The sequence below is a fragment of the Pholis gunnellus genome (genome assembly GCF_910591455.1).
Source record: "Pholis gunnellus genome assembly, chromosome: 6".
Classification (NCBI taxonomy): Eukaryota; Metazoa; Chordata; class Actinopteri; order Perciformes; family Pholidae; genus Pholis; species Pholis gunnellus.
The window spans coordinates 26,958,076-26,978,059 of record NC_136532.1 but is presented as its reverse complement, the minus strand read 5'-3'; the positions used below and the strand labels follow the sequence as shown (position 1 = coordinate 26,978,059).

The window sequence follows — 19,984 nt, the reverse complement described above, 5'->3', positions numbered from 1 at the left end:
CACACAACGGTCTCTTCCCGTTTCACCATATCTTACACCCACTGCTGAACTTCCTATAACAGTGTACTGCATTTGGTCCAACTGTCTCTGCTCGACTCCACAAGTTGCCAGAGATTGTTTCGGTGAAGGATGGCAAAGACGGTCATTTGGGCCGCGGTGCTCCTCCTCGCTTACGGAGCCTCTACAGCAGCTGCAATGGTAGAGTACACACTGGTTTGCTTCACTGTAACATTTGCAAATAAGTCAATTTGTTCTTATGATTTCCATTATTTCTTTTAAGAAATCCTGTAAACCTGGGCCGAGCACTCCCTCTCCTCTTCCACTGGACATGGCTCCGAACTCTGTCGACGACATGTACGATGGCTGCCATGAAGACATGACCAAGGATGCAACACGAGTCCTGCAGAACGAGAGGAACAAAGACGGCCTGTTCAAACAGGCCTGGAGCGACGCGGAGAAACTGTACAACGAGAAAAGGATGAAACCAAGACTGGGAAGAGAACAGGTCATAGCGATCTATGCTTACGCCTTTATCAGTGGAAACATGTACAAGCCTTTTAATGACGCAGTTCGAACCCAGGGACCTCAGTACAAGACCACGTTCAAGTTTCACGCGCTCCACTTCTACCTGACTGACGCCGTTCAACGACTCAACGCTCGCAGGCTCGAAGATCTTCATGAGGGAGAGGACAAATGTTTCACCGTCTACCGTAGAGTCGACAGCTACTTCCAACAAGATGTCGTCAACAAGCAGGTTCGCTTCGGCTCTTTTACCTCGAGCTCGAAGCGTAAGGACCTCAAGAAGTTCGGAGACAAATCGTGTTTTGAAATTGTCACGTGTATGGGAGCAGACATCTCGATGCACTCCAAATATGAGAGTGAAGCAGAGGTGCTGATTCCTCCGTACGAGGTCTTTAAAGTCACAGAGATACAGGAGAAACCCAATAAGCTCCAGTGCGATGTGTTCTATAAACTGGAGAGTACAAAGGAACACCTTTCCAATTTCAATTGTGAACTTTTTCCCAGAATAAAGGAAAAAGGGAACACCTTTTAAGTGCAGTTAACAAAACATGTAACATTTAGGATTTAAGATGCAGCGTTTCATTGCAAATTTAAATAAAACGTTCATTCGTTAGCATCCACATTTTAATAACTCCTCAAACTGTGTAAAAAATGTTAATAGAGAACACTGGAGGCATGAAAATGAATCCTTAAAATTGATTGAATTGAATGCATTCTACCATTGACCGTGTCCTCTGTGTTTAAATTAGATGCATAATCTGTCCTAAGTTACTGTCTGTAAACTGTAATAAACATCCTCGTGTTTCAAAAGTTTGTCCGATGTTTTTTACAGTGAAACAGTCGAACAAGAGACGCTCGGAGTTCATATGCTGACGAGTCTTTCATAATATTCTCCTGAACAAGTCATTAAACCACAATCTCTCCCTAACATTAATATAACATCAGGATTGATTAATTACACATATATATATATATATATACACACATACACACACAGTATTCTCTCTCTCTAAAAATGACCGGAACACAACTGTTCATCTGTTTTCTTTTCACTTTATTTCTTCAAAAGAAAAAGTTCAGCTCGTCTCGCCGCCCATTTTTCTTCTTCTTTTTTCTTATAGAAAAATGGAAAACAAAAACAAAAAAAATGGCCTCGTACAAACATTTAAAAATGACTAACAGCAAAAAGAAACAAAAGAAAGAGAAACGCTGTACAGATTGGTGAAGAAAGATGAATTCTTCCCTCGGGCGCTGCTCGCTCTCCTCACTGTGCAGTGAAATACAGCAGTAAACCAGCTTCCTAAGCATTGATATATATATATATATACACACACACACACACACACTCACACACATTAACTCACACTGAGTTGGCAGATGAGTGCAGAAGTGGACCAAAAAAGGCTAAACACAAGTTAAACACAAGCACGTTTTCTTAAAGTGAAGTTCATGTTGTTTCATCACCTGTTAAAACGTCAAGTTAATGACAAACTTATGCAGTTTATATATATATATATACACATATATATATTTATTCACACACATATATATATATATATATTTAAACCTCTGATGAAACGTTCACATGACTTCATTAAGACAATCCACGCTTCACTTGACAAACCATTTCTTTTGTTGGATTCAATGAGTAAAACAAAGCACCGGATGTTTGAAACTACAGCACATGAGAGACGTTTGATGCACATCGTAGATCTCCAAGATGTGTAAAGTATGAGATCCTGGAGCCTTTTCCTCTTTATTTCCCTCTCAGAAGGCTGACGACAGCAGCTCCTGATATCTACGATAACTCAGCGTGGACGTGACTGTGGACGGAGGTCAGAGGAGCCGTTGTTGAGGTTTCAACGAGAGAAACGTTCCGATTGTTCTTTCTAGGTTCACGATACCTGATGTTGCGTGTAACCCGATATAAACATCATTGTACGGTCGGACTCGGGTTTCATAAAACATGATTAAATACACGCAGAGAATGAATGCCGGAGAACTTTCCTTTTTTACCGTGTAAGACACGCTAGCTCTGGCTAACGTTACACTCTGCGCTAGCGGCTGATCGATCGCTACTGAGCGCACGCAAACGCCATCATCGGAGGCCATGATGGAAGTATTTAAGGAGTCATTTAGCTTCTTATGTCCTGTCTGGTGAGAGTTGCACGTGCTCAGTACGGATCGGGTAGCGAACGACACGTTGATGCTCAGATGAGCTGATAAATGACACGATAACGAGATATCGGATCAGCGCAGAGACTCACGGGAAACACTTTCGGCTTTTCTGACCCCTGGTATCGGAAAACTACTCAAGTTTTTATTTAACTAAATGTAATCTGAGTTAAAGACCTTGTGACTTGTGAATTCATTCATCTGAACACTCATTCAGTGAAACAGTTTGAATCAACAACCCTCTGGATATTTACGTCCGATATTTATAAACGTCCGACGACATGATGTCAAACTGTTTAAAGCTTTAACGTACTTGGACTGATGTCATGGTTGCAGATGAAGATTCCTGTTTTAACACGTTAGCCGCTTTATTTAGTTTCTCTCTTTAAGTCTAACTTCGGTCACTTCCTGTTTCTTTTCCGTAAGTGCTCTTTGACCGACCAATCGGCTGCACGAAGCCCTTCTGTTCCCCGTCGCCCCCTAGAGGTCCCGTCCTGTATCTCGGAATGTAAATCTACTTCCCAGCGGTGTCGTGAACTTGATTATCTTTTTCGCTGACCTCATCATTTTGGCATTCGCGTTGTCGCTTTAAAAAGACGCTCAGAAAACAGACTCCGCCCCTTTCAAAGCTTTCGTCTGCTGCTTATTTCTACACTTTTAACTCGGCTTTGGTACAAGCATATTGCTCCTTTACATCCATTCTGATTCACATTCTGCTCTCTCTCAGGCTGAGGACTCACAGCTGCTGATGCCGCCGCCTCTCTTTAAGTTCATCTTTTGTAAGTCCATGATTAGGAGTGCAGGGGGAAGAAAGAAAGAAAGAAAGAAAGAAAGAAAGAGAGAACGAGAGCGAGAGCGAGAGATGTAAGAAGCACATTTAGCAGGAAAAAAAATGACAAAAGACTGAAAGTCCAAACTGAGATCGTGATTAGAAAAGAAAAGGAGCACCACCACTTCTTCCCCGGTGAGCGACATCACCGGAAAACGTCCAAACGCTTGAGAAGCTGAGGACTGTGTGTTTCACAAAGTTCCTCACAGAAACACTCAGGATGCGTTTTATTGTTTGTTTTGTTGTTTTTTTCATTCTTCCCAAGTCGAGGAAAAAGCGGTCAGAGTTCAGCCGGGACGAACCAAACCGGTGTCATGATGAGTCCAGGTGTGTGTGTGTGTGTAGTGGTGTGTGTGTGTGTGTGTGTGTGTAGTGGTGTGTGTGTGTGTGTGTGTAGTGGTGTGGTGTGTGTGTTATTTGTTGCGCAGCAGCTCCAGCTGGTCCTGGTATTCGGTGAACAGTCTCTGGAATCGCAGGTTTTCCACGATGACGGGTAAAACCTCCCGCAGCAGCTCGCGCTTGCGGAGACCCTGAACACACACACACAGAGAACAGTTAGCAACACACCAGGCAGAGCTAGCTCGTTAGCTCGTTAGCAACGGGCACCAAAAAAAAACAGTCATCACGTCGTACAATGATTAGATGCAGGGAGGACGACGGGCAAACATGACTCAGCATTTCTCTCAGCAGGTGTGAGAATTCTTATGATGAGCAACACAACAGCTCACCGATCGGTGCTTTCAGGTCACGTAGAGTGACCAGATCCACTCCTTCTGTTCCTGACCTTTCACAATAAAAGCCCTGGACTTATAACTGTTTACCAGAGGGAACTCAAATTCTCTCAAGAGCATCTCAGTTAAAGGAAACTCAATGAAATATCTCACAGTATCTTTAGCCTCAGACAGAAGCTGCTCTGGGTCAACAGGACCCTGCTGGTTTATCCTCTGCCTGTGAGAATCTATTCAAACCTTTCTTTGAAAAGAAAATGTTGCAAGTGTCGCAAATTTGCCTGAAGACATTGATTATTTCACGAGTGGAAGGAAAAAACGTTAGCGGTCGTACCAGAGTGGTGGGCTCCCAGGCCGAGGCGGCTGATTTGTGGACGGGACCCAGCAGCTCCTTACACAGTTCTCTGAGACGATGCTCTGAGCCTGTGGGGAACACACACACACACACACACACACACACACACACACACACACACACACACACACACACACACACACACACACACACACACACACACACACACACACACACACACACACACACACACACACACACACACACACACACACATATATAAAGCTGTGTTCAAAGAGCTCTTTCACTGCAGAATAATCCTCACGAAAGAGTCAGTCGGGTACCTTCGTTGACGAGGAAGCGGGCGTAGATGAGCAGCCAGTAGCGGTACTCCTGCGCCGACTGCAGGGTGAGAGCGGACGCCAGCTGGTTCTCCAGGAAGGCCAGCGTCATGCTCTGCTGCAGGTGGTGAGGGGTGGAGGACAGGCGGGACGCCAGGCGACCGGCGCTGCGGGGACACGAGAGACAAGACGGACTTCATTTATTTCTTTGTTACATTTAATAATCCCATCGTAGCCCTCTGAGTCACAGTCGAATGGCGAGGTGCCTGGAGATTCCCTCCCCTATCATTATTGCTGTTCCTACTTGAGGTTGCGTCCCTGCATGACAGCCAGCGGCCCCGAGGACACAGGTGCATCGTGGGAAGGCAGGCAGCTCCTGAAGTCCGCACACTGGACCATAGAGTCTCCTTTGTCCGCTATCAGAGTCCTGAGAGAGAGACAGTGGGAGACGTTTAATCCTTCAGTCTCACTCCACAAGAATCCTTCCAACCACCATCATCATCATCATCATCATCATCAGCTGTCTCACCACGTCTCCAGGGAGGAGCTGAAGCAGTAGGACTTCCCGTTGGACAGTCCGATGACGGGGACGCCATGCTGGGTCAGCAGAGACTGAGACACTGTGGTGTCAGCACCTACACACACACACACACACACACACAAAATGTTTTCAGCGTGACCGGATGAAGATAAACACTTGTTTATGGATCATCTTCATCATCATCAAGAGGAAGATTACAATTAATCGGGTGTTTTAATGTAGTTCAACATTTAAGGAAATGCATTTATTTGCTTTATTTCAATGAGTCTGTGTGTCGAGTACAGAGCTGGAGTCAGGATGTGATTAGCCTAGCTTAGCATAAAGACTGGAAGCAGCTAGCCCGGTTCTGTCCAAAATACACCCACTTACAGCCACAGACCGTATAAGTGGACGTAGCCATTATGACGTCACCCATCGGTTTGTGGACCGATGTTTTGAAGCCTCGAGTTCAGCGTTTTGGCCGTCGCCATCGTGTTTTTTTTGCAACCAGAAGTGACGAGAGGGCGGAGCTAAGCACATCAGAACGCTGAATAGTTTTAGGCGATCAAAATGTTAATATTAACTTCCATAAAGTGTAAACACACCATGAAAGGGTTAAAGTGACTAAAAGAGACCTGTCAATCACTGTGTAGCCCCGCCCCTAAAGCATCCCCTGCTTTATGGTCTGTGTGACTCTAAATGGACCATCATTTACTAAATGAACATCATGCTGTATTGAAGAAGACTTGAAACTAGAGATTGAGACCATAAACTCATGTTTACAATGTTTACTGAGGTAATAAATCAAGAGAGAAGTAGAGTCATTTTCTCATAGACTTCTATACAACCAGAGGAGTCGCCCCCTGGTGGACACTAGAGAGAATGCAGCTTTAAGACGTGAAGCTGTGACTTCACTTTAAGAACTGGAGGTTGTCTCCTGGTCACAGCTGTAATTAACAGGGTTAATATCCTTTAAGGGGAGGTAGGTGCTGGACTCCAGCTCTGCACTCGTCACACAGACGTGAGATCATCTTCTCCCAGGACAGAAATCAGTTAATGTTTATTCCTAAAACCTCTTCCTGTATCATCACACGTCTCACCAGATAGAATGGTCAGCAGAGACTCGTTCTTCACCAGAGCCTTTTGTTTCTGAACGTCCCTGCACACACAGACAGAGAGCGGATTAATAAAACAACATCGCTGCTCTCGTACAGTTCTACGTGAACAACCTCGACTGAATCTTCTACCCGCTGCTACACGATGCACTTACGTTTGCACCACAGTTCTTACAGACATACGTTTCACATCAGTCTACATGCGTGGGGGAAAATAACAGACAATAAACACAATAAATTAATTAATACGGTAATAAAAGTCCACCGACCAGACGGACAGCGTCGCCCCAGCCGTCAGCGCCATGACGAAGTGGGCGGAGCAGTGCAGAGCCGAGGCCGGCGTGGCCAGCTGGATGGCGGGGAGGAGCCGCCGCCCACAGGAAGAGAACACCGACAACATCCTGTCCTGGCAGGCGACGGCGATGACGTCGCTGGAGGAGGGGGGGGGGGAGCAAGAGCCGGAGAAAAAAACCGGATTTAGTGCCGTCGATTCATTTATTCATTGAAGCTCACTCACACCGTCCCGGGGTAAACTCGTACCTGCTCCCCGCGGCCGTGACCACCGAGCTGGGCAGCAGCGTGTTCCAGTCTCGTCCGTCTCTGGAGCACCGCAGCTGGCTGAGCTTCGAACCCGCGACCAGCGACACCTCGTTCTCCACCTCCAGGAACACCGACGGCTCCATGCTCACCTGCACACACACACACACACACACACACACACACACACACAGACAGACACATTAATTACACACCGTCAACAGGTGAGACGCAGCGTCATCCCAACAATTCAGTCAATAACACAAACATGGTCACAGCCGGAAGCATGAGGAATTGTGGGTAGAAAGAGATGGATGCTTATTTGTGTGTAACAAAGAGACTTTTGTGGTGTTGTTGCAGTTCCCGCTGGTCACCAGTAGAGGGAGATGATTAGCAGAACAGTCACACAGTCACTGCTGCTCCATTTCTGTGTATTTCATACTATGAAGAGACCGTTTTCAGACCGCTGAGGTCAGAGACGGTTCAGCTCTATGCAGAAGAACTTTGTGTTCGAGTGGCTTCCCTCCGGCAGGAGGCTGCTAACTCTCTGTATGTGCAAACGTACTTAATGAACAGTTTGATTGTTCATCTAGGCCTTTTGTTTTTGGTTGCAAACGCACCGTTCTTCTATTAAAACATTTAAAATACCTGCTTTGGTTTAAAAAAACATCTGCCAACTTTATACTACCGATGTGCTCCGGTGGTAAAATGGAATAGAAGTGAGTAAAACTACAAATTTACAAATTATTATAAATAAAAACACACACACACACACACAGTGTTACCTGCAGACTGAAGGCCTTCTTTATACTCGGCGTCGGTAGTTTGAGAGCAGCTAGAGGAGCCGGAGGAGCCGCCACCCTGCTGGGCTCCCGCTCCACTGGAGGAGTTATCTGAGGAAGAGGAGGAGAGACGTTCATCCACCGCTCTCTGAGGACTCTGCACAGCGGGAGCTTTTACTAGACTACCTGGTAACGCTTAAAAAAAACATTAGAGCCAATAAGAAGCTTTGACTGAACTAAACCATCTGAATGATGGAGGATTGAAAAGCATGTTTTCTTTAAACAATCTCTCAAACTACGCAGTTCATCGCAGCCAGAGGCTGTAAATGCTGCCATTATCGCCAGATTTTCATCTTTCCGACGGTCCTCAAACGCATCATGAGTGACGAACACGTAACATCAGAAAAAGCAGCTAAAACGAAGCGTAAAATTATATTTCATAAAACAAAATGTATTCTTCTTGTCTCATTTAAAAATATCACCACAAATAAGTTGTTTGCTCCAAACACATCCTGTAAAAACACATTGTGAGCTCCTCAGTTCTCTCTACGTGCCGTATTAAACTAAAGTCACCCGAGTATGTTCTTCCTCTTTGGTTTATTAATGTTCTCATACAAAAGGATGAATACAGTTCATCTCTATCTGCTCGTCTTCTCCCTCCGTCTCTCTACCTGACTGAAGGGCTGGGCGGTGGGGGCGGCCATCTTGTCTTTCCTGGGCCGTCCCTTCTTCCTCTTCTCCACCACCCCGTCTCCGTCCATCAGCAGCTCGGGCTTCCTCTTGCTGAACGACAGGTTCTTGTTGATGGAGGCCATCTTGTCCTCGCTGTCGCTGCTGGTGTCGTCTTTGGTTTTCAAGTCCTTCAGGGCGGAGACGCCGTCCTTTGGCCTGCTGGACGAGAGCAGAAAGCCCCGTTGTTTTAGGGACAGTTCGTCCTCTTTTTGTAACTCCTGCACCTCACATTTGCACCATTTTCTTTCCTTCCCTGAACTGAGTCACTCACCTGTCCAGAGGCACCAGTCCAACTATGGAGGAGATGGTGGCGGTGACCCCCGTTGTGGCCTTTGACCTCTCTGTGAACCTGGAGTCCAAAGCCTTCATCGGCTCCATCTTGGAGGCGGAAGTGAGCAGCAGAGTGGACTTCACGCTGGAACATGGAAGAAGAAGAAGAAGAGAAGATCCAGAGTGATTTAAATGAAGGGTCAGAATTGACAGATGACAACACCACAGAAGAAGTCAGCTCGTTACCCGTCCTCCAGGCCCTTGGCGGCGCTGTTGGCTGGAGGCGAGGTGAGCATGGGGTCGTGGCCGGGCCTCAGGCCCAGAGAAGAGGCCTGTCCCGGGCTGGAGTCGGAGCTGAGCTGGGAGGTGAGCTGGTTGGACATGGAGGAGCCCGAGGGCAGGATGGGAGCGCTGTTGAACAGAGCCGGAGAGAAGTCCCTGCAGAGAGAGGAGACGGGACTATTTGTTGGCGTTTCTCTTACTCTGCGGTGCACTTGAGCCCTCCGTGCCACCATAGCGCTTGAATGTTTTCCCTACCCGGTGTCCAGCTGAGCGATGCAGAGCGGCGTGATTCGTCTTCTGCCGTCCGGGGTTCTCGTCTCCACCTGCTTCTTCAGAAGGTTCTGCAAGACCACGAAAAAAACAACACATCCAAAGAATTTAAGCTCGTGGTGATGGATCTGAATCCAAAACCTCACTGATATATTAATATGTGTTCGTCTCATCATCTGCTTTCCTGTGTTTGACTCTTCTAAAAATAGAATTAGAGAGCAACAGTTTGTATTTTTACCTGCAACATGAATCTTAAAATACAGCAAATTATACATGAATCTATGAAAACGTACTCCGTGATGTGAAAAATTACTTTTCAAACCTTTAAGATCACATCTTGAGTCACATTGTGCACCTATTTAACAATAGAAAAATCCATTTATTCTTATTTTCATATCAAAACCCTATCACTGTTGTTTCCTGTATTCAACATTTTGATCGTGACTACATGAGCTAACACCGAACAATAGCACGGTATAACATGCGTATAATATGCGTATAACATGCGCATAACCTGCGTATAACATGCGTATAACATGCATGTAACCTGCGTATAACCTGCAATTAACATGCGTATAACCTGCGTATAACCTGCGTATAACCTGCGTATAACCTGCGTATAACTCTTTGTCCTGAACCAACTTGACGCTCGGCGCCGCTCGTTGGACGTCGCTCGTCGGCGTCTCACCTTCCTGATGTCCTCCAGAGACTCTCCGTTCATCACGCTGTTGAGTTTGGGGGCCGAGGACTCGGGCCCGGCGCAGCTCGGCCCCTGGTTGGCCTGGGCCGAGCTCTGCCGCTCCTGCTGGTATTTGAGCATCTCGGGGTTCTCGATGATGGTGGTGGAGAGCTGAGCCTCGGTGCTGGTTATCGCCAGACTCTTCCCGTAGATGTTCTGGTGGATGCTGTTCTGTACGCCAGAGAAGGAGAGAGGAAGGTTGATGTCACTCCGGTTGAAGCAGCCTTTAAATCATTTTACAATAGTTTGCGTATAGGTTATATCTCCGTGGTTCCCTCAAGAAAATGCCTCTGGAGTTTTTGCATTGGATTTTGGATTATTGCAGAAAATAAGATAACGGATAAAATTAAGCATTTCTCCAAACTTTCAAGACTTTCACAAAACCTGCATCTGTTTTTAGCCCTGAGAACCACTGGATTAATATTTATAACATTTATAATATCATACAATAAATAAACCCTTATGTCTGGCAGCTCTACTTCTCTTGGCAACAACAAAACGTCTAAAAACATCACTCTCTGTTTTCTTGAAGAACATTCACGTCGTTAAACGGATCACAACATACAAGCTGGGATCCAGTATCGTGCCGAACAAAGACTAGTTTCAGTCTCAGAGTTAAATAACTAAGTTTTGTGTGTTTAGCCGCCTGAGATTCCCCGATGAAGAGCGTCTAACCTTCTCCTCCTCGTTCAGCGGGTCTCCCAGTTCGTCCAGAGAGAAGTCCAGGTAGGCCACCGTCCCGTCCATCGAACACACCAACATCCCCAGACCCGTCAGAGTCCTGACACACAAACACATCGGACTCAGAGGGGCGGACGCTACATTCACAGAGGTCGAGGAGATGTTTGTGTTTCTGTCTCGCAATCATTAAAAGTTAGTGCAGCCGGATCTTCTGAGCAGAAATACTGGATTTAATCACAATGAACACACGTACAAAAAAATACAAAACAGCTGCAGAGCATTAAAACTAGCTTCACACTATTCACTACGGCCCTATTGTAAACTATGTAGATGTAACCTGGGGGAGCTTAGTGACGTCATCTCAATGTTGCGTCTTTGCGCTACACTGACAACCTCACAGGGGGGAGACACTAACGCACACTAACGCACACGAACGCACACAAACGCACACGAACGCACTCAAGACTCACCAGGAAATGTCCATAATGGATTTATCGAACAGATCGTGGATGACCACCAGGGGGCGCTTCAGAGAGGTCAGCTGAAGAGGGGAGACAGATGGACAGGAAACGATCTTATCGTCAGGAAATACACAGTAACTGTAACGGGGATATTTAAGCACGAGACACTAAAATTCATTTGTAGGCTTCATTCAAACGACCAATAGCAAAAACTACGGCAGCTTGCCAGGTGTTTAACAGGTGTTTAAGTGTTTGCCAGGTGTTTGCCAGGTGTTTAAGTGTTTGTCAGGTGTTTAAGTGTTTGCCAGGTGTTTGCCAGGTGTTTGCCAGGTGTTTAAGTGTTTGCCAGGTGTTTGCCAGGTGTTTGCCAGGTGTTTGCCAGGTGTTTAAGTGTTTGCCAGGTGTTTGTCAGGTTTGGGGTCAGAAAAAAAGATACAAACCGCGATCAACTAAAGTTTTGGCTTGAAATCTGCAACTTGCCTGAGGAACCTGCGTCCCTGGTGCTGGACTTGCACGTATTAACATTTCCTAAAAAGAAACTGACCCAGACGGAGAGCGATCGGTCTTTGCTGCCGACGGCGCAGCAGCAGTACGGACAGCCGGGTTTCGGGGCGCTGCCGTTCTTCTGCTTCTTCTTGAAGATCTTCGGGTTGAATTTCTACAAGAGACAGAAACCAGATGTGTCAGCGCGCCGATGTACCGCGGGGGGTGAAGTGCACGTGTGAAGGCTGAACGCGAGGCTCAAACGTCCTCACCACCACGGTCACAGCTTTACGGTGGCCCACGAAGTCCATGTTGGTCTTCCAGCCGTCCCTCTCCACGATCTGAGCGGTGGGGCCGGAGTTGTTCATGGCGTGAGCCGACACCAGATACTGACCGTCTGGAGACCAGGACAGACGCAGGACGTGGGTCGTCCCTCCACACTGACACACACAGACGAGAGAAAAGTGGTCAAACGGTTTGTGAACCGTGCAGGAGAGCATACGGACAAGACAAATCTAAATACATGCATTGTTTACATGCACATACGTTTCCCACTTTTATTCACAATAGGACGATATTCTGAATTTGATACGGGCCGTGTAAACAGCATATTCCATTTACATGTGTTTGTTTTCCTAAAGACGTGAGATATGCCGATATAATTCTGGTTTGGACATTCAGAATACGAGTCTCAATCTTGGTTTTTACGGCAGTTTGCGACACAAACACTGGTTGGCTCCTCACATGTCCACGTTAACAGAACTATATTCAGATCTGTGGTTTTCATCAGCCATGTAAACAGCTCAATAGGATTTGTGTCGTTTTCGGTAGACGGGCAAACACAGCGGACCGTTCCTGTACCTCGTTGAAGGGTTTGGTGATGTTGGCCTCCATCTGCCAGTCCATCGTCCTCCACACTCTCAGGCTGTGGTCGTCGGCCTGCGAGGCGATGTACTTCCCCACCGGATCCCACGTCAGACCTTTGACCAGCCCGGTGTGTCCTCGCAGACAAGTCACCATCTCTGGACGGACACAAAGGAGACGGAGACACGGATGAGAGGAATTTCAGTATTTTAGATTTTTGAGCAAAAGGAATCTTTATCAATCTTTATTAATTAAGCCGATGCTTCATGTGTTAAAGCTGCATTCTCTCTAATGTCCACCAGGGGGCAACTCCTCTGGTTGTATAGAAGTCTATGAGAACATGACTACTTCTCTCTGGACAGACGAGAGTGGTATTGATTTTCCTAAATGTTGTACTACTCCTTTAACAATGCAGCCCTACTGCAAGCTCATGATTAATGAAGTCACAGGAGGTCCAGAGGATCCGTGTTGTTTTATTATCACAAATAAAACATTTTAAAATGTTGGGATTGATGCACTCGTCTTGTTTAATGAGCCGTGAGGCTACAGACGATGTGAGCTCTGGAGTCCGTCTCTCCTACCTGGAAATTTGCGAGCGTTCCAGATGACGATGGTGTTGTCCACACTGCAGGAGGCCAGCCACACGTCATGAGGAGACCACGCCACGTCCATCACATCTACCAACACACACACACACACACATCACTGCCTGAGTCTAAAGACATATTACTACTTAACCCTCTGAAACGTTTACATTGTTCTCGATCTTCACTGTAATATATGAAGTGCTGCTCCTCTATGAAACAGAACCATCACGACTAGAAGTAGAGAGAACTAGAACATGTCTTCAGTGCAGAATAACAGTTATGATGACGTCAATCATAAACAAGAGAAAAACAAGTTGAATTTCTTTGATCATTTCTTTTACTCTGCAGGTGATGCTTTACACACTGCTGCCAGTAGATTCACAACATTCCACTCATCTTATAGATGATTGATCAGAGCACGCTTAATGTTGTGTGTGTACATGTATCTCAGAGTGTGTGAGTGTGTGTGTGTGTGTGTGTGTGTGTGTGTGTGTGTGTGTGTGTGTGTGTGTGTGTGTGTGTGTGTGTGTGTGTGTGTGCGTTACCTCCAGTGTGGTTCCTCAGGATGGTGACACACCTCCACTGCTCCACGTTGGCCAGCTTACTGCTCGACCCGAACACTGTGCTCGGCCCGATGAATCTACACAGAAAACACACACACACACACAATCAAACAGCAGCTCCAACTCAACAACAGCACATTTCATTTGAATTTACAAAAAGTGTCTGTGGCTGAAAATACTCTGAAAATACCTCTAAAAATGCAATATGACTTTCTAAATCATCGAGACTGGACTGCAGATAAAGTGTGTGTGTGTGTGTGTGTGTGTGTGTGTGTGTGTGTGTGTGTGTGTGTGTGTGTGTGTGTGTGTGTGTGTGTGTGTGTGTACGTACGCAGCTCTCTTCCACACCATGACCAGCTTGTCGTCTCCTCCTGATGCCAGGTACAGCCCGTTGTTGGACCAGCGCACACAGTTCACACACGCTGCAGAGACAAAAGTACACCGGGGTCATAAATCTAACGTGCATGGATTTGTGCTGACGGGGCGGTCTTTTTGTTTATGGCGGGCGTTAATAACAGCGCCTGCAATACAGCGGCGCAGGAGGCCGGCGTTATTAAATCTGACCGCGTGCTCGTTCGTTTGATTGGAACACAATCCAACGAGTGCAAACACACACAGCGGACACCGAGCAGCAGACTGTGGAGGAGAATAAAAACTTCTCCAACTGTTCAGGCTGCAGGCATGAAGTAGACATCACGATTCATAGCCGTACTAACAGCAGACGTAGAACTCGTTCTTCTGCTTGGGAGTTGTGAGAATAAAACTAGATAATTAGCGGCGCGGTGGAAAGCGGAGGACATTCGGTGCCCGATTGTGTGGAACGTGGAGGAGCAGCAGGACTCAAACAGGAAGCCAGAGGAGAGACAACGAGCTCACTAGAATCACAATCAGGGACGAGGTCGGAAGTGTGAAGGAATACAAGTAATCGCTTTTAGAAGTGGTCTGATTTCACAGCGACGGTTTTCCTTGAGGGCCTGTAGTCCACATCTCCTCTGTTTCAGAATAAGACAATATGTGGACACACCGGTCCCTCGTGTTACAGGACGGACACATTCTCACGTTAACGGATTGTAGCGGTGGATGAATTCTTTCCTCTCCACAGGAAGCTGCTGATATCACACATCTTTCACCGTTCCATCTGTTTTCTTCTTCACTGTTCGTCTCCATCAGTGTTTAGGTTTCCCTGTGAGACTCTTTAGAGCCGCTGAAATAAAATGACACATCAACGACACACACCGTCGTCTTCTTGTGGCTCGCGGACGAGCCTTTGATCCATCGGCCTCACGTCTGGTGTGAACTCTCAGACATGGTAGTGATAGTGGCGACAACATTTGTGTCTGTATTGTGGTAGATGTGAGCTTTTGTTTTTCTCTGTATTGTTGTGTTTGTGAGTATCGCTCAGAGTAAAGTAGAAGTTTTAGAAGAAATAGTTTCCTAAAAGCCTGGAGAAGTATTCACAGCAGGAACTAATCAACAAACATTCCTACGTTATTTGAGTCGACGTGAAAGCAGAACACCGATACGGCGGGTTACCTAGGTGATTGTCCATCTGGCAAAGCATCTTGGGAATGTTCTCGTTCTTCTCGTCCTCGTCTCTGAGGACCGGCGCCATGTTCCAGATCATCACCTTCCCAGAATCCTCTCCTGAGAAAAAAACACATCCAACATCAAGACCCACTGTTTGTTTCATGCCGGCACGGTAACGGCAGCGTTGGGTTTTATTTTGAAAATCCCCACAGGATGTGAACGAAGGCGCGGGTCTTACCTTGCCCACCGGTTGCAAACTTTGTCCCATCGGGGTGGATGTCAACCGAGAATATGGGTTTGCCTGTGAAACACATTTAAGGGCAGTTTTAATAGATTCAAAAGGTAAAAACAACAACAGCTGCTGTGATGTTTTGGTGCTGAAATGATGAGGAAGTCTCCCATCAAGCTTTTCTCTGTTTTATATCATTATAAACTTCATATCTTTGGGTTTTGGACAGCTGGTCAGACACAATAGCACATCTGAAGAATGAGCGAAGAGCGGACAATATCACCATTTAGTAAACTAAATGGTTATTTGTAATGTTATTATTATCAGCCCTAATATAGGTACGATGGGGTTGTGTTTATAGCGTGTTTTGCTAAAAGAAATTGGAGATTAAATGACAATTGCTAAGAACGAACGCAGTAATAAAGCCAAGTTGTGCAAATTATCCGTGTGATGTGTTCGTTCTTTATTCTGTGACATTTATTATTCCATTCAAAGGGAAGAACGACTGAATCTAGCTTTTAGTTTTTTTACGAATATTGTGATATTTTGGACAAGATTATGGATTTGTGGAAGGAAACCAATCTTACGTGTATTCACCCGGCCAACAAAATGATCCAGAGATGAATCTTTCAGTTTGTCTTGTTTTACTTTATTCCGTGTTTTATGTTTGACTTCATCATCTATAAAAGTCTCATTTATCTACGGACCTCCTCAAAAAACAAATACGTCACCTCAAGAGGTAAAACATTTGAACTTGTGCACACTGGAAGTACCAAAGAGCATCAGTACAGAACGTAATTCACCAACTAAAGAATATATATATATATATATATATATATATATATATTTGAGTTATTGTGGATTTTTTACTATTTTATTACTTATTTATAATAATAGTTTTTATGCTATGTCTCTTGTTTGTACTATATATATGTATGTATATATATACACACACACACACACACACACACACACACACACACACACCTGTAATCCTGTAAATGTCGCCGCTGTGGGACTAATGAAGGGACTAATGGAGGATTATCTTATCTCATCTTAAACTGACAGCTCGGAGAGAGACACCTTTCGTGGCTCCATGTCGAGCTCGTTGTCTGTCACTAAACACGGTGTGTTGTTTAAAATAGAAACGTCGTGTTGGACGTTAAACACGTTAAACTGTAGCTCACTCTTGAGACTTCAACGTGGGTCATTTTGTCAGTTAATCGCAGAATCAGAACCGTTTATTTGCCAAAAGTGTGTTCCACATACAGGGAATGTGACCTGGTGGAGGGTGCATAACATTAAAACAATCAACACAGTGAAAAACAAAAAGAAACATATTAAAATGTAACATATAACATATAAAATATAGTGCACAGACAAACAGATAACAGTACTTTAAGTGAGCTAACGTCAGGCTAGCCGGTGGGTGGGCTAACTAGCTAAGCTAGCTACGGTTAGCAAACATTATAATACATTTAAGAATCAAAAGAGTGATGCTGATAAGTGACAAACACACCAGACGTGTGTGTTCAGTTGCAGTGTCTACGTCCGCTGTGTGTGAGTGACTATTAAGTGACAAACAAGTCAAACAAGTGTCGACCACCACCACCATGATGCCTCCTTATCAATCCTCCCTCCACCGACAACAAAAGCCCAACTTGGTCCAACAGATTCCTGCACAAAGCTTACCGTTGTGGCTCACCCAGCTCGGCTTCAGCAGCTTCATGTTCAACTTAAATTATATACATATATTTAAATATATATATAACGCTAACCGCCGCCACCTCCACTCCACTCCTGCCTTTGTCTCAAACTCTGTCCGACACTTTGTTGTTTTTGAGATTCAACTCCTCCATCTCTGCGGCAGCATCTCCCCGAAAAACCCGAGCAAAGTGGGGCAAGATAGGGCAGCTCAGAGTCCGGATGACAAAAGAGGTGACACCAGGAAGTGTTTCCGTTGTTTTTTGACCGCGGACCGGAAAAAGCGTGCGGGGCGGCTGTCACAATAATTCCTCAGGGGAGGAACTTTGTAGACTTTTTAAAAATATGTATTAAAATAAAATAATCTTTGGCATGTTTTAATGGATTTTAGCCTGTCATAAGTTTAGTTAAGTGTAATTAATCTAACCTTACATCAAATTGATCACATCGCTGGAAAATGTACTTAATACGTGTTTTATTTTGAAAATCCCAGTGCGCAAACTCAGAATTTAAACTGATAAGAGAAGTATGAAGAGACAAAGGGCTTTTAAACGTGTTTTTATTTATTTTTGACTTTATTGGACTTTTACCTTGTTTTGAATAATATTTACTCTGTGGAGGACTAAAGGTGCCATTACAATAAACAAATGTAACAAATAGCAAATCATTAAATATGAAAATAAATGAATACAAAATAAGTAATTAGTCAAATAACTATATAAATAAATACACATTATGTATTTGACATGAATCAGTTTTCTACTTTTTGTCAAACTGTGGCTGCAGTTGGAACAGCATTCTTTTTATTTGACAGTCTTAATAAATCAGGTGAACGTAGTTTAATTAAGGATAAATGCCAGTAAAGATATTAGATTCAAGTTTCTATGACTTTATCCCATAATTTGTTCTAGTATTCCTTTCAAATTGATTTACTTTATTTTGATGTCTTTCTGCCCTGCGCATCACATGTCGACAAGGTTATTATTTAAAATAATAATTAGGTTAAAGATCTTTGAATCGCAAGGCGCTTAAAGCATCACAGTGATTTCTATTCACAGACACAGATTATGCAACAATTCAATTTCATAGCGGGATAAAGGACGCAAAACATGGAAAGTTGTGCTGGTGAAACCGGGACAAAGAGCTGCATTTGATCCTGTATTATTATGACAAACATCCAGCCAGCAGAAGAAGAAGAAAGGTAGTGGAATGATTCATAGCGTCACTGAACTCAGAGCAAACAAACACAAAAAACAGACAATTATTTATTCAAATGAGATGACATGTCATGACATCAGTGAAGTATAACATTGAACATCATTATCTTTACAAGTCAGTTAATACAGTTTCATTTCCTTTAAAAGAGAAAGAGCAAATTATTACAAAAGAAACATACAAAAACAAACCCGTATTCATTCTGCTATCAAACAAGGTTTTACAAAAGTTTCCATCACAGAATCTGTTTGATCATCACTTCATTTCTCTGATGACATTAACTTCACAGACACACGAATGATCAGTGTAAACAGCTGAGTCCAGTCACCCTCTTACCAAGGGAACGTAGAGAGTAGTGAACACCAACATTGTTTAGAAAAGTCTCCATTTTGCCCACACTTGTCAAACAGAAAATAAGTATTTTTCATGTTACTTTTTAAGTAATTTCTTGTTTTCAAACAAACATCTTCTCAGTGTAGAAAACCTGCTGAAAAGGGCGATACATGAAGATTAACTGCTGCAGCAGCGAGGTTTGTATTAAAAACTCAACCCCTTTGGAATCTATTAAACCGGACATTAACCCAAGCTCATCACAGCCGGTTTCCTCTTTTACACAGTAAATAACCCAAACCTGAAGGTATAGAAGACCCCGGTGTTATTATAACGTTTCCCATGCACATGACCTTCAGCACATGACCTACAGGTAATCACACAGAAGATGTGACCGCGTCCGACATGAAGGTGAGTGACAGCAGTGAGACCTGCAGGGGGCAGCGGAGAGCTTTCATGCTGGCGGTAGCAGCACACTGACAACTAAAAGAAACCGTGCTGCCCAGCAAAACACCGCTCTGTGCTCCTGTGCTGATGAGATAATGTGCAGACATTTGGTGCAAAATGTGCCTCTTTTCTATGCAAATGAGCCAAAAATACAGTCCGATTAAACAAGACCAGCGCTGATAGCCGCAAGCAGCTACAGTGAAATGGTGAAGATTGGTGGTGACTGAAGCACATTTATAAGGCTGGTCAGTCATTTATTTTGGGACGCAGTGACAGATGCAGTGACAGATGCAGATAGTGGCGTCATGAACAATAAATGAATAAAGCTCCCCTACATGTTTTTAAAAACACAAGAAAAATAAAAAAAGGTTATTTTATAAATGAATAAACAAATGATTTCTTCCCTCTCGTGTTTGTTTTTACTGCAATTCAAGTATCACTGGAGTCACTTCGATACGTTAAGATTTAAAAGGAGTTGACCTGCAGAACGCTGTATTTAAACGGCCCGACCATCAACTTCTTTAAAGGGTTCAAGTCAGACGGACACACAATTAGAAACACCTCCCATTAAAAAGCAAAGCAGTTCAACAGCACACCTCCGTACAACTGAACATTACATTATTATTATTATTCTTTATAGTGTTTCAATCAGCTTCATAGGCTTGACAAAGACGTCTTCTTTAAATGCCCACACAGTGTCCCGAAGACGAATCAGCTCAGAGATTCAGAGATACCACGTCTGAGATATTTCAGTTT

At 44.5% G+C, this 19,984-nt stretch overlaps 2 protein-coding genes across 3 annotated transcripts; one reads left to right on the top strand and one right to left on the bottom strand.

Moving 5' to 3' along the window:
• The first annotated feature begins 85 nt into the window (after positions 1-85).
• LOC306697845 (NAD(P)(+)--arginine ADP-ribosyltransferase 2-like) lies at positions 86-1,313 on the top strand. Its single transcript, XM_079161918.1, has 2 exons — positions 86-198; positions 281-1,313. Exons 1-2 carry the CDS (start codon positions 130-132, stop codon positions 1,052-1,054), a joined length of 843 nt encoding a protein of 280 aa, XP_079018044.1. The 5' UTR covers positions 86-129; the 3' UTR covers positions 1,055-1,313.
• Positions 1,314-1,559: 246 nt separating this feature from the next.
• Positions 1,560-17,382, bottom strand: hira (histone cell cycle regulator a). Of its 2 annotated transcripts, none has more exons than XM_079161910.1 (25): positions 17,225-17,382; positions 15,542-15,604; positions 15,310-15,420; positions 14,108-14,198; positions 13,759-13,853; positions 13,208-13,303; positions 12,624-12,784; positions 12,035-12,202; positions 11,824-11,937; positions 11,289-11,359; positions 10,813-10,918; positions 10,087-10,308; positions 9,384-9,469; positions 9,093-9,284; positions 8,848-8,991; positions 8,516-8,735; positions 7,848-7,955; positions 7,066-7,214; positions 6,795-6,956; positions 6,511-6,569; positions 5,420-5,525; positions 5,195-5,317; positions 4,894-5,057; positions 4,589-4,677; positions 1,560-4,056 (listed from the first exon to the last, which is right to left on the bottom strand). In XM_079161910.1, exons 1-25 carry the CDS (start codon positions 17,259-17,261, stop codon positions 3,940-3,942), a joined length of 3,054 nt encoding a protein of 1,017 aa, XP_079018036.1. In that variant the 5' UTR covers positions 17,262-17,382; the 3' UTR covers positions 1,560-3,939. The 2 variants fall into 2 exon arrangements, with proteins under 2 accessions (XP_079018036.1, XP_079018037.1); XM_079161911.1 differs by having other exon boundaries at positions 8,516-8,732.
• Positions 17,383-19,984: the final 2,602 nt, after the last annotated feature.

Excerpts from the sequence above, each read along its gene's own strand:
- LOC306697845 (XM_079161918.1), top strand. The coding sequence starts at position 130 with ATGGCAAAGACGGTCATTTGGGCCGCGGTGCTCCTCCTCGCTTACGGA. Across the intron at positions 199-280 it reads CCTCTACAGCAGCTGCAATG|AAATCCTGTAAACCTGGGCC; the intron begins GTAGAGTACACA and ends ATTTCTTTTAAG.
- hira (XM_079161910.1), bottom strand. The coding sequence starts at position 17,261 with ATGAAGCTGCTGAAGCCGAGCTGGGTGAGCCACAACG. Across the intron at positions 8,736-8,847 it reads GGACTGGTGCCTCTGGACAG|CAGGCCAAAGGACGGCGTCT; the intron begins GTGAGTGACTCA and ends GCTCTCGTCCAG. Across the intron at positions 7,215-7,847 it reads AGAAGGCCTTCAGTCTGCAG|GTGAGCATGGAGCCGTCGGT; the intron begins GTAACACTGTGT and ends GTGTGTGTGCAG.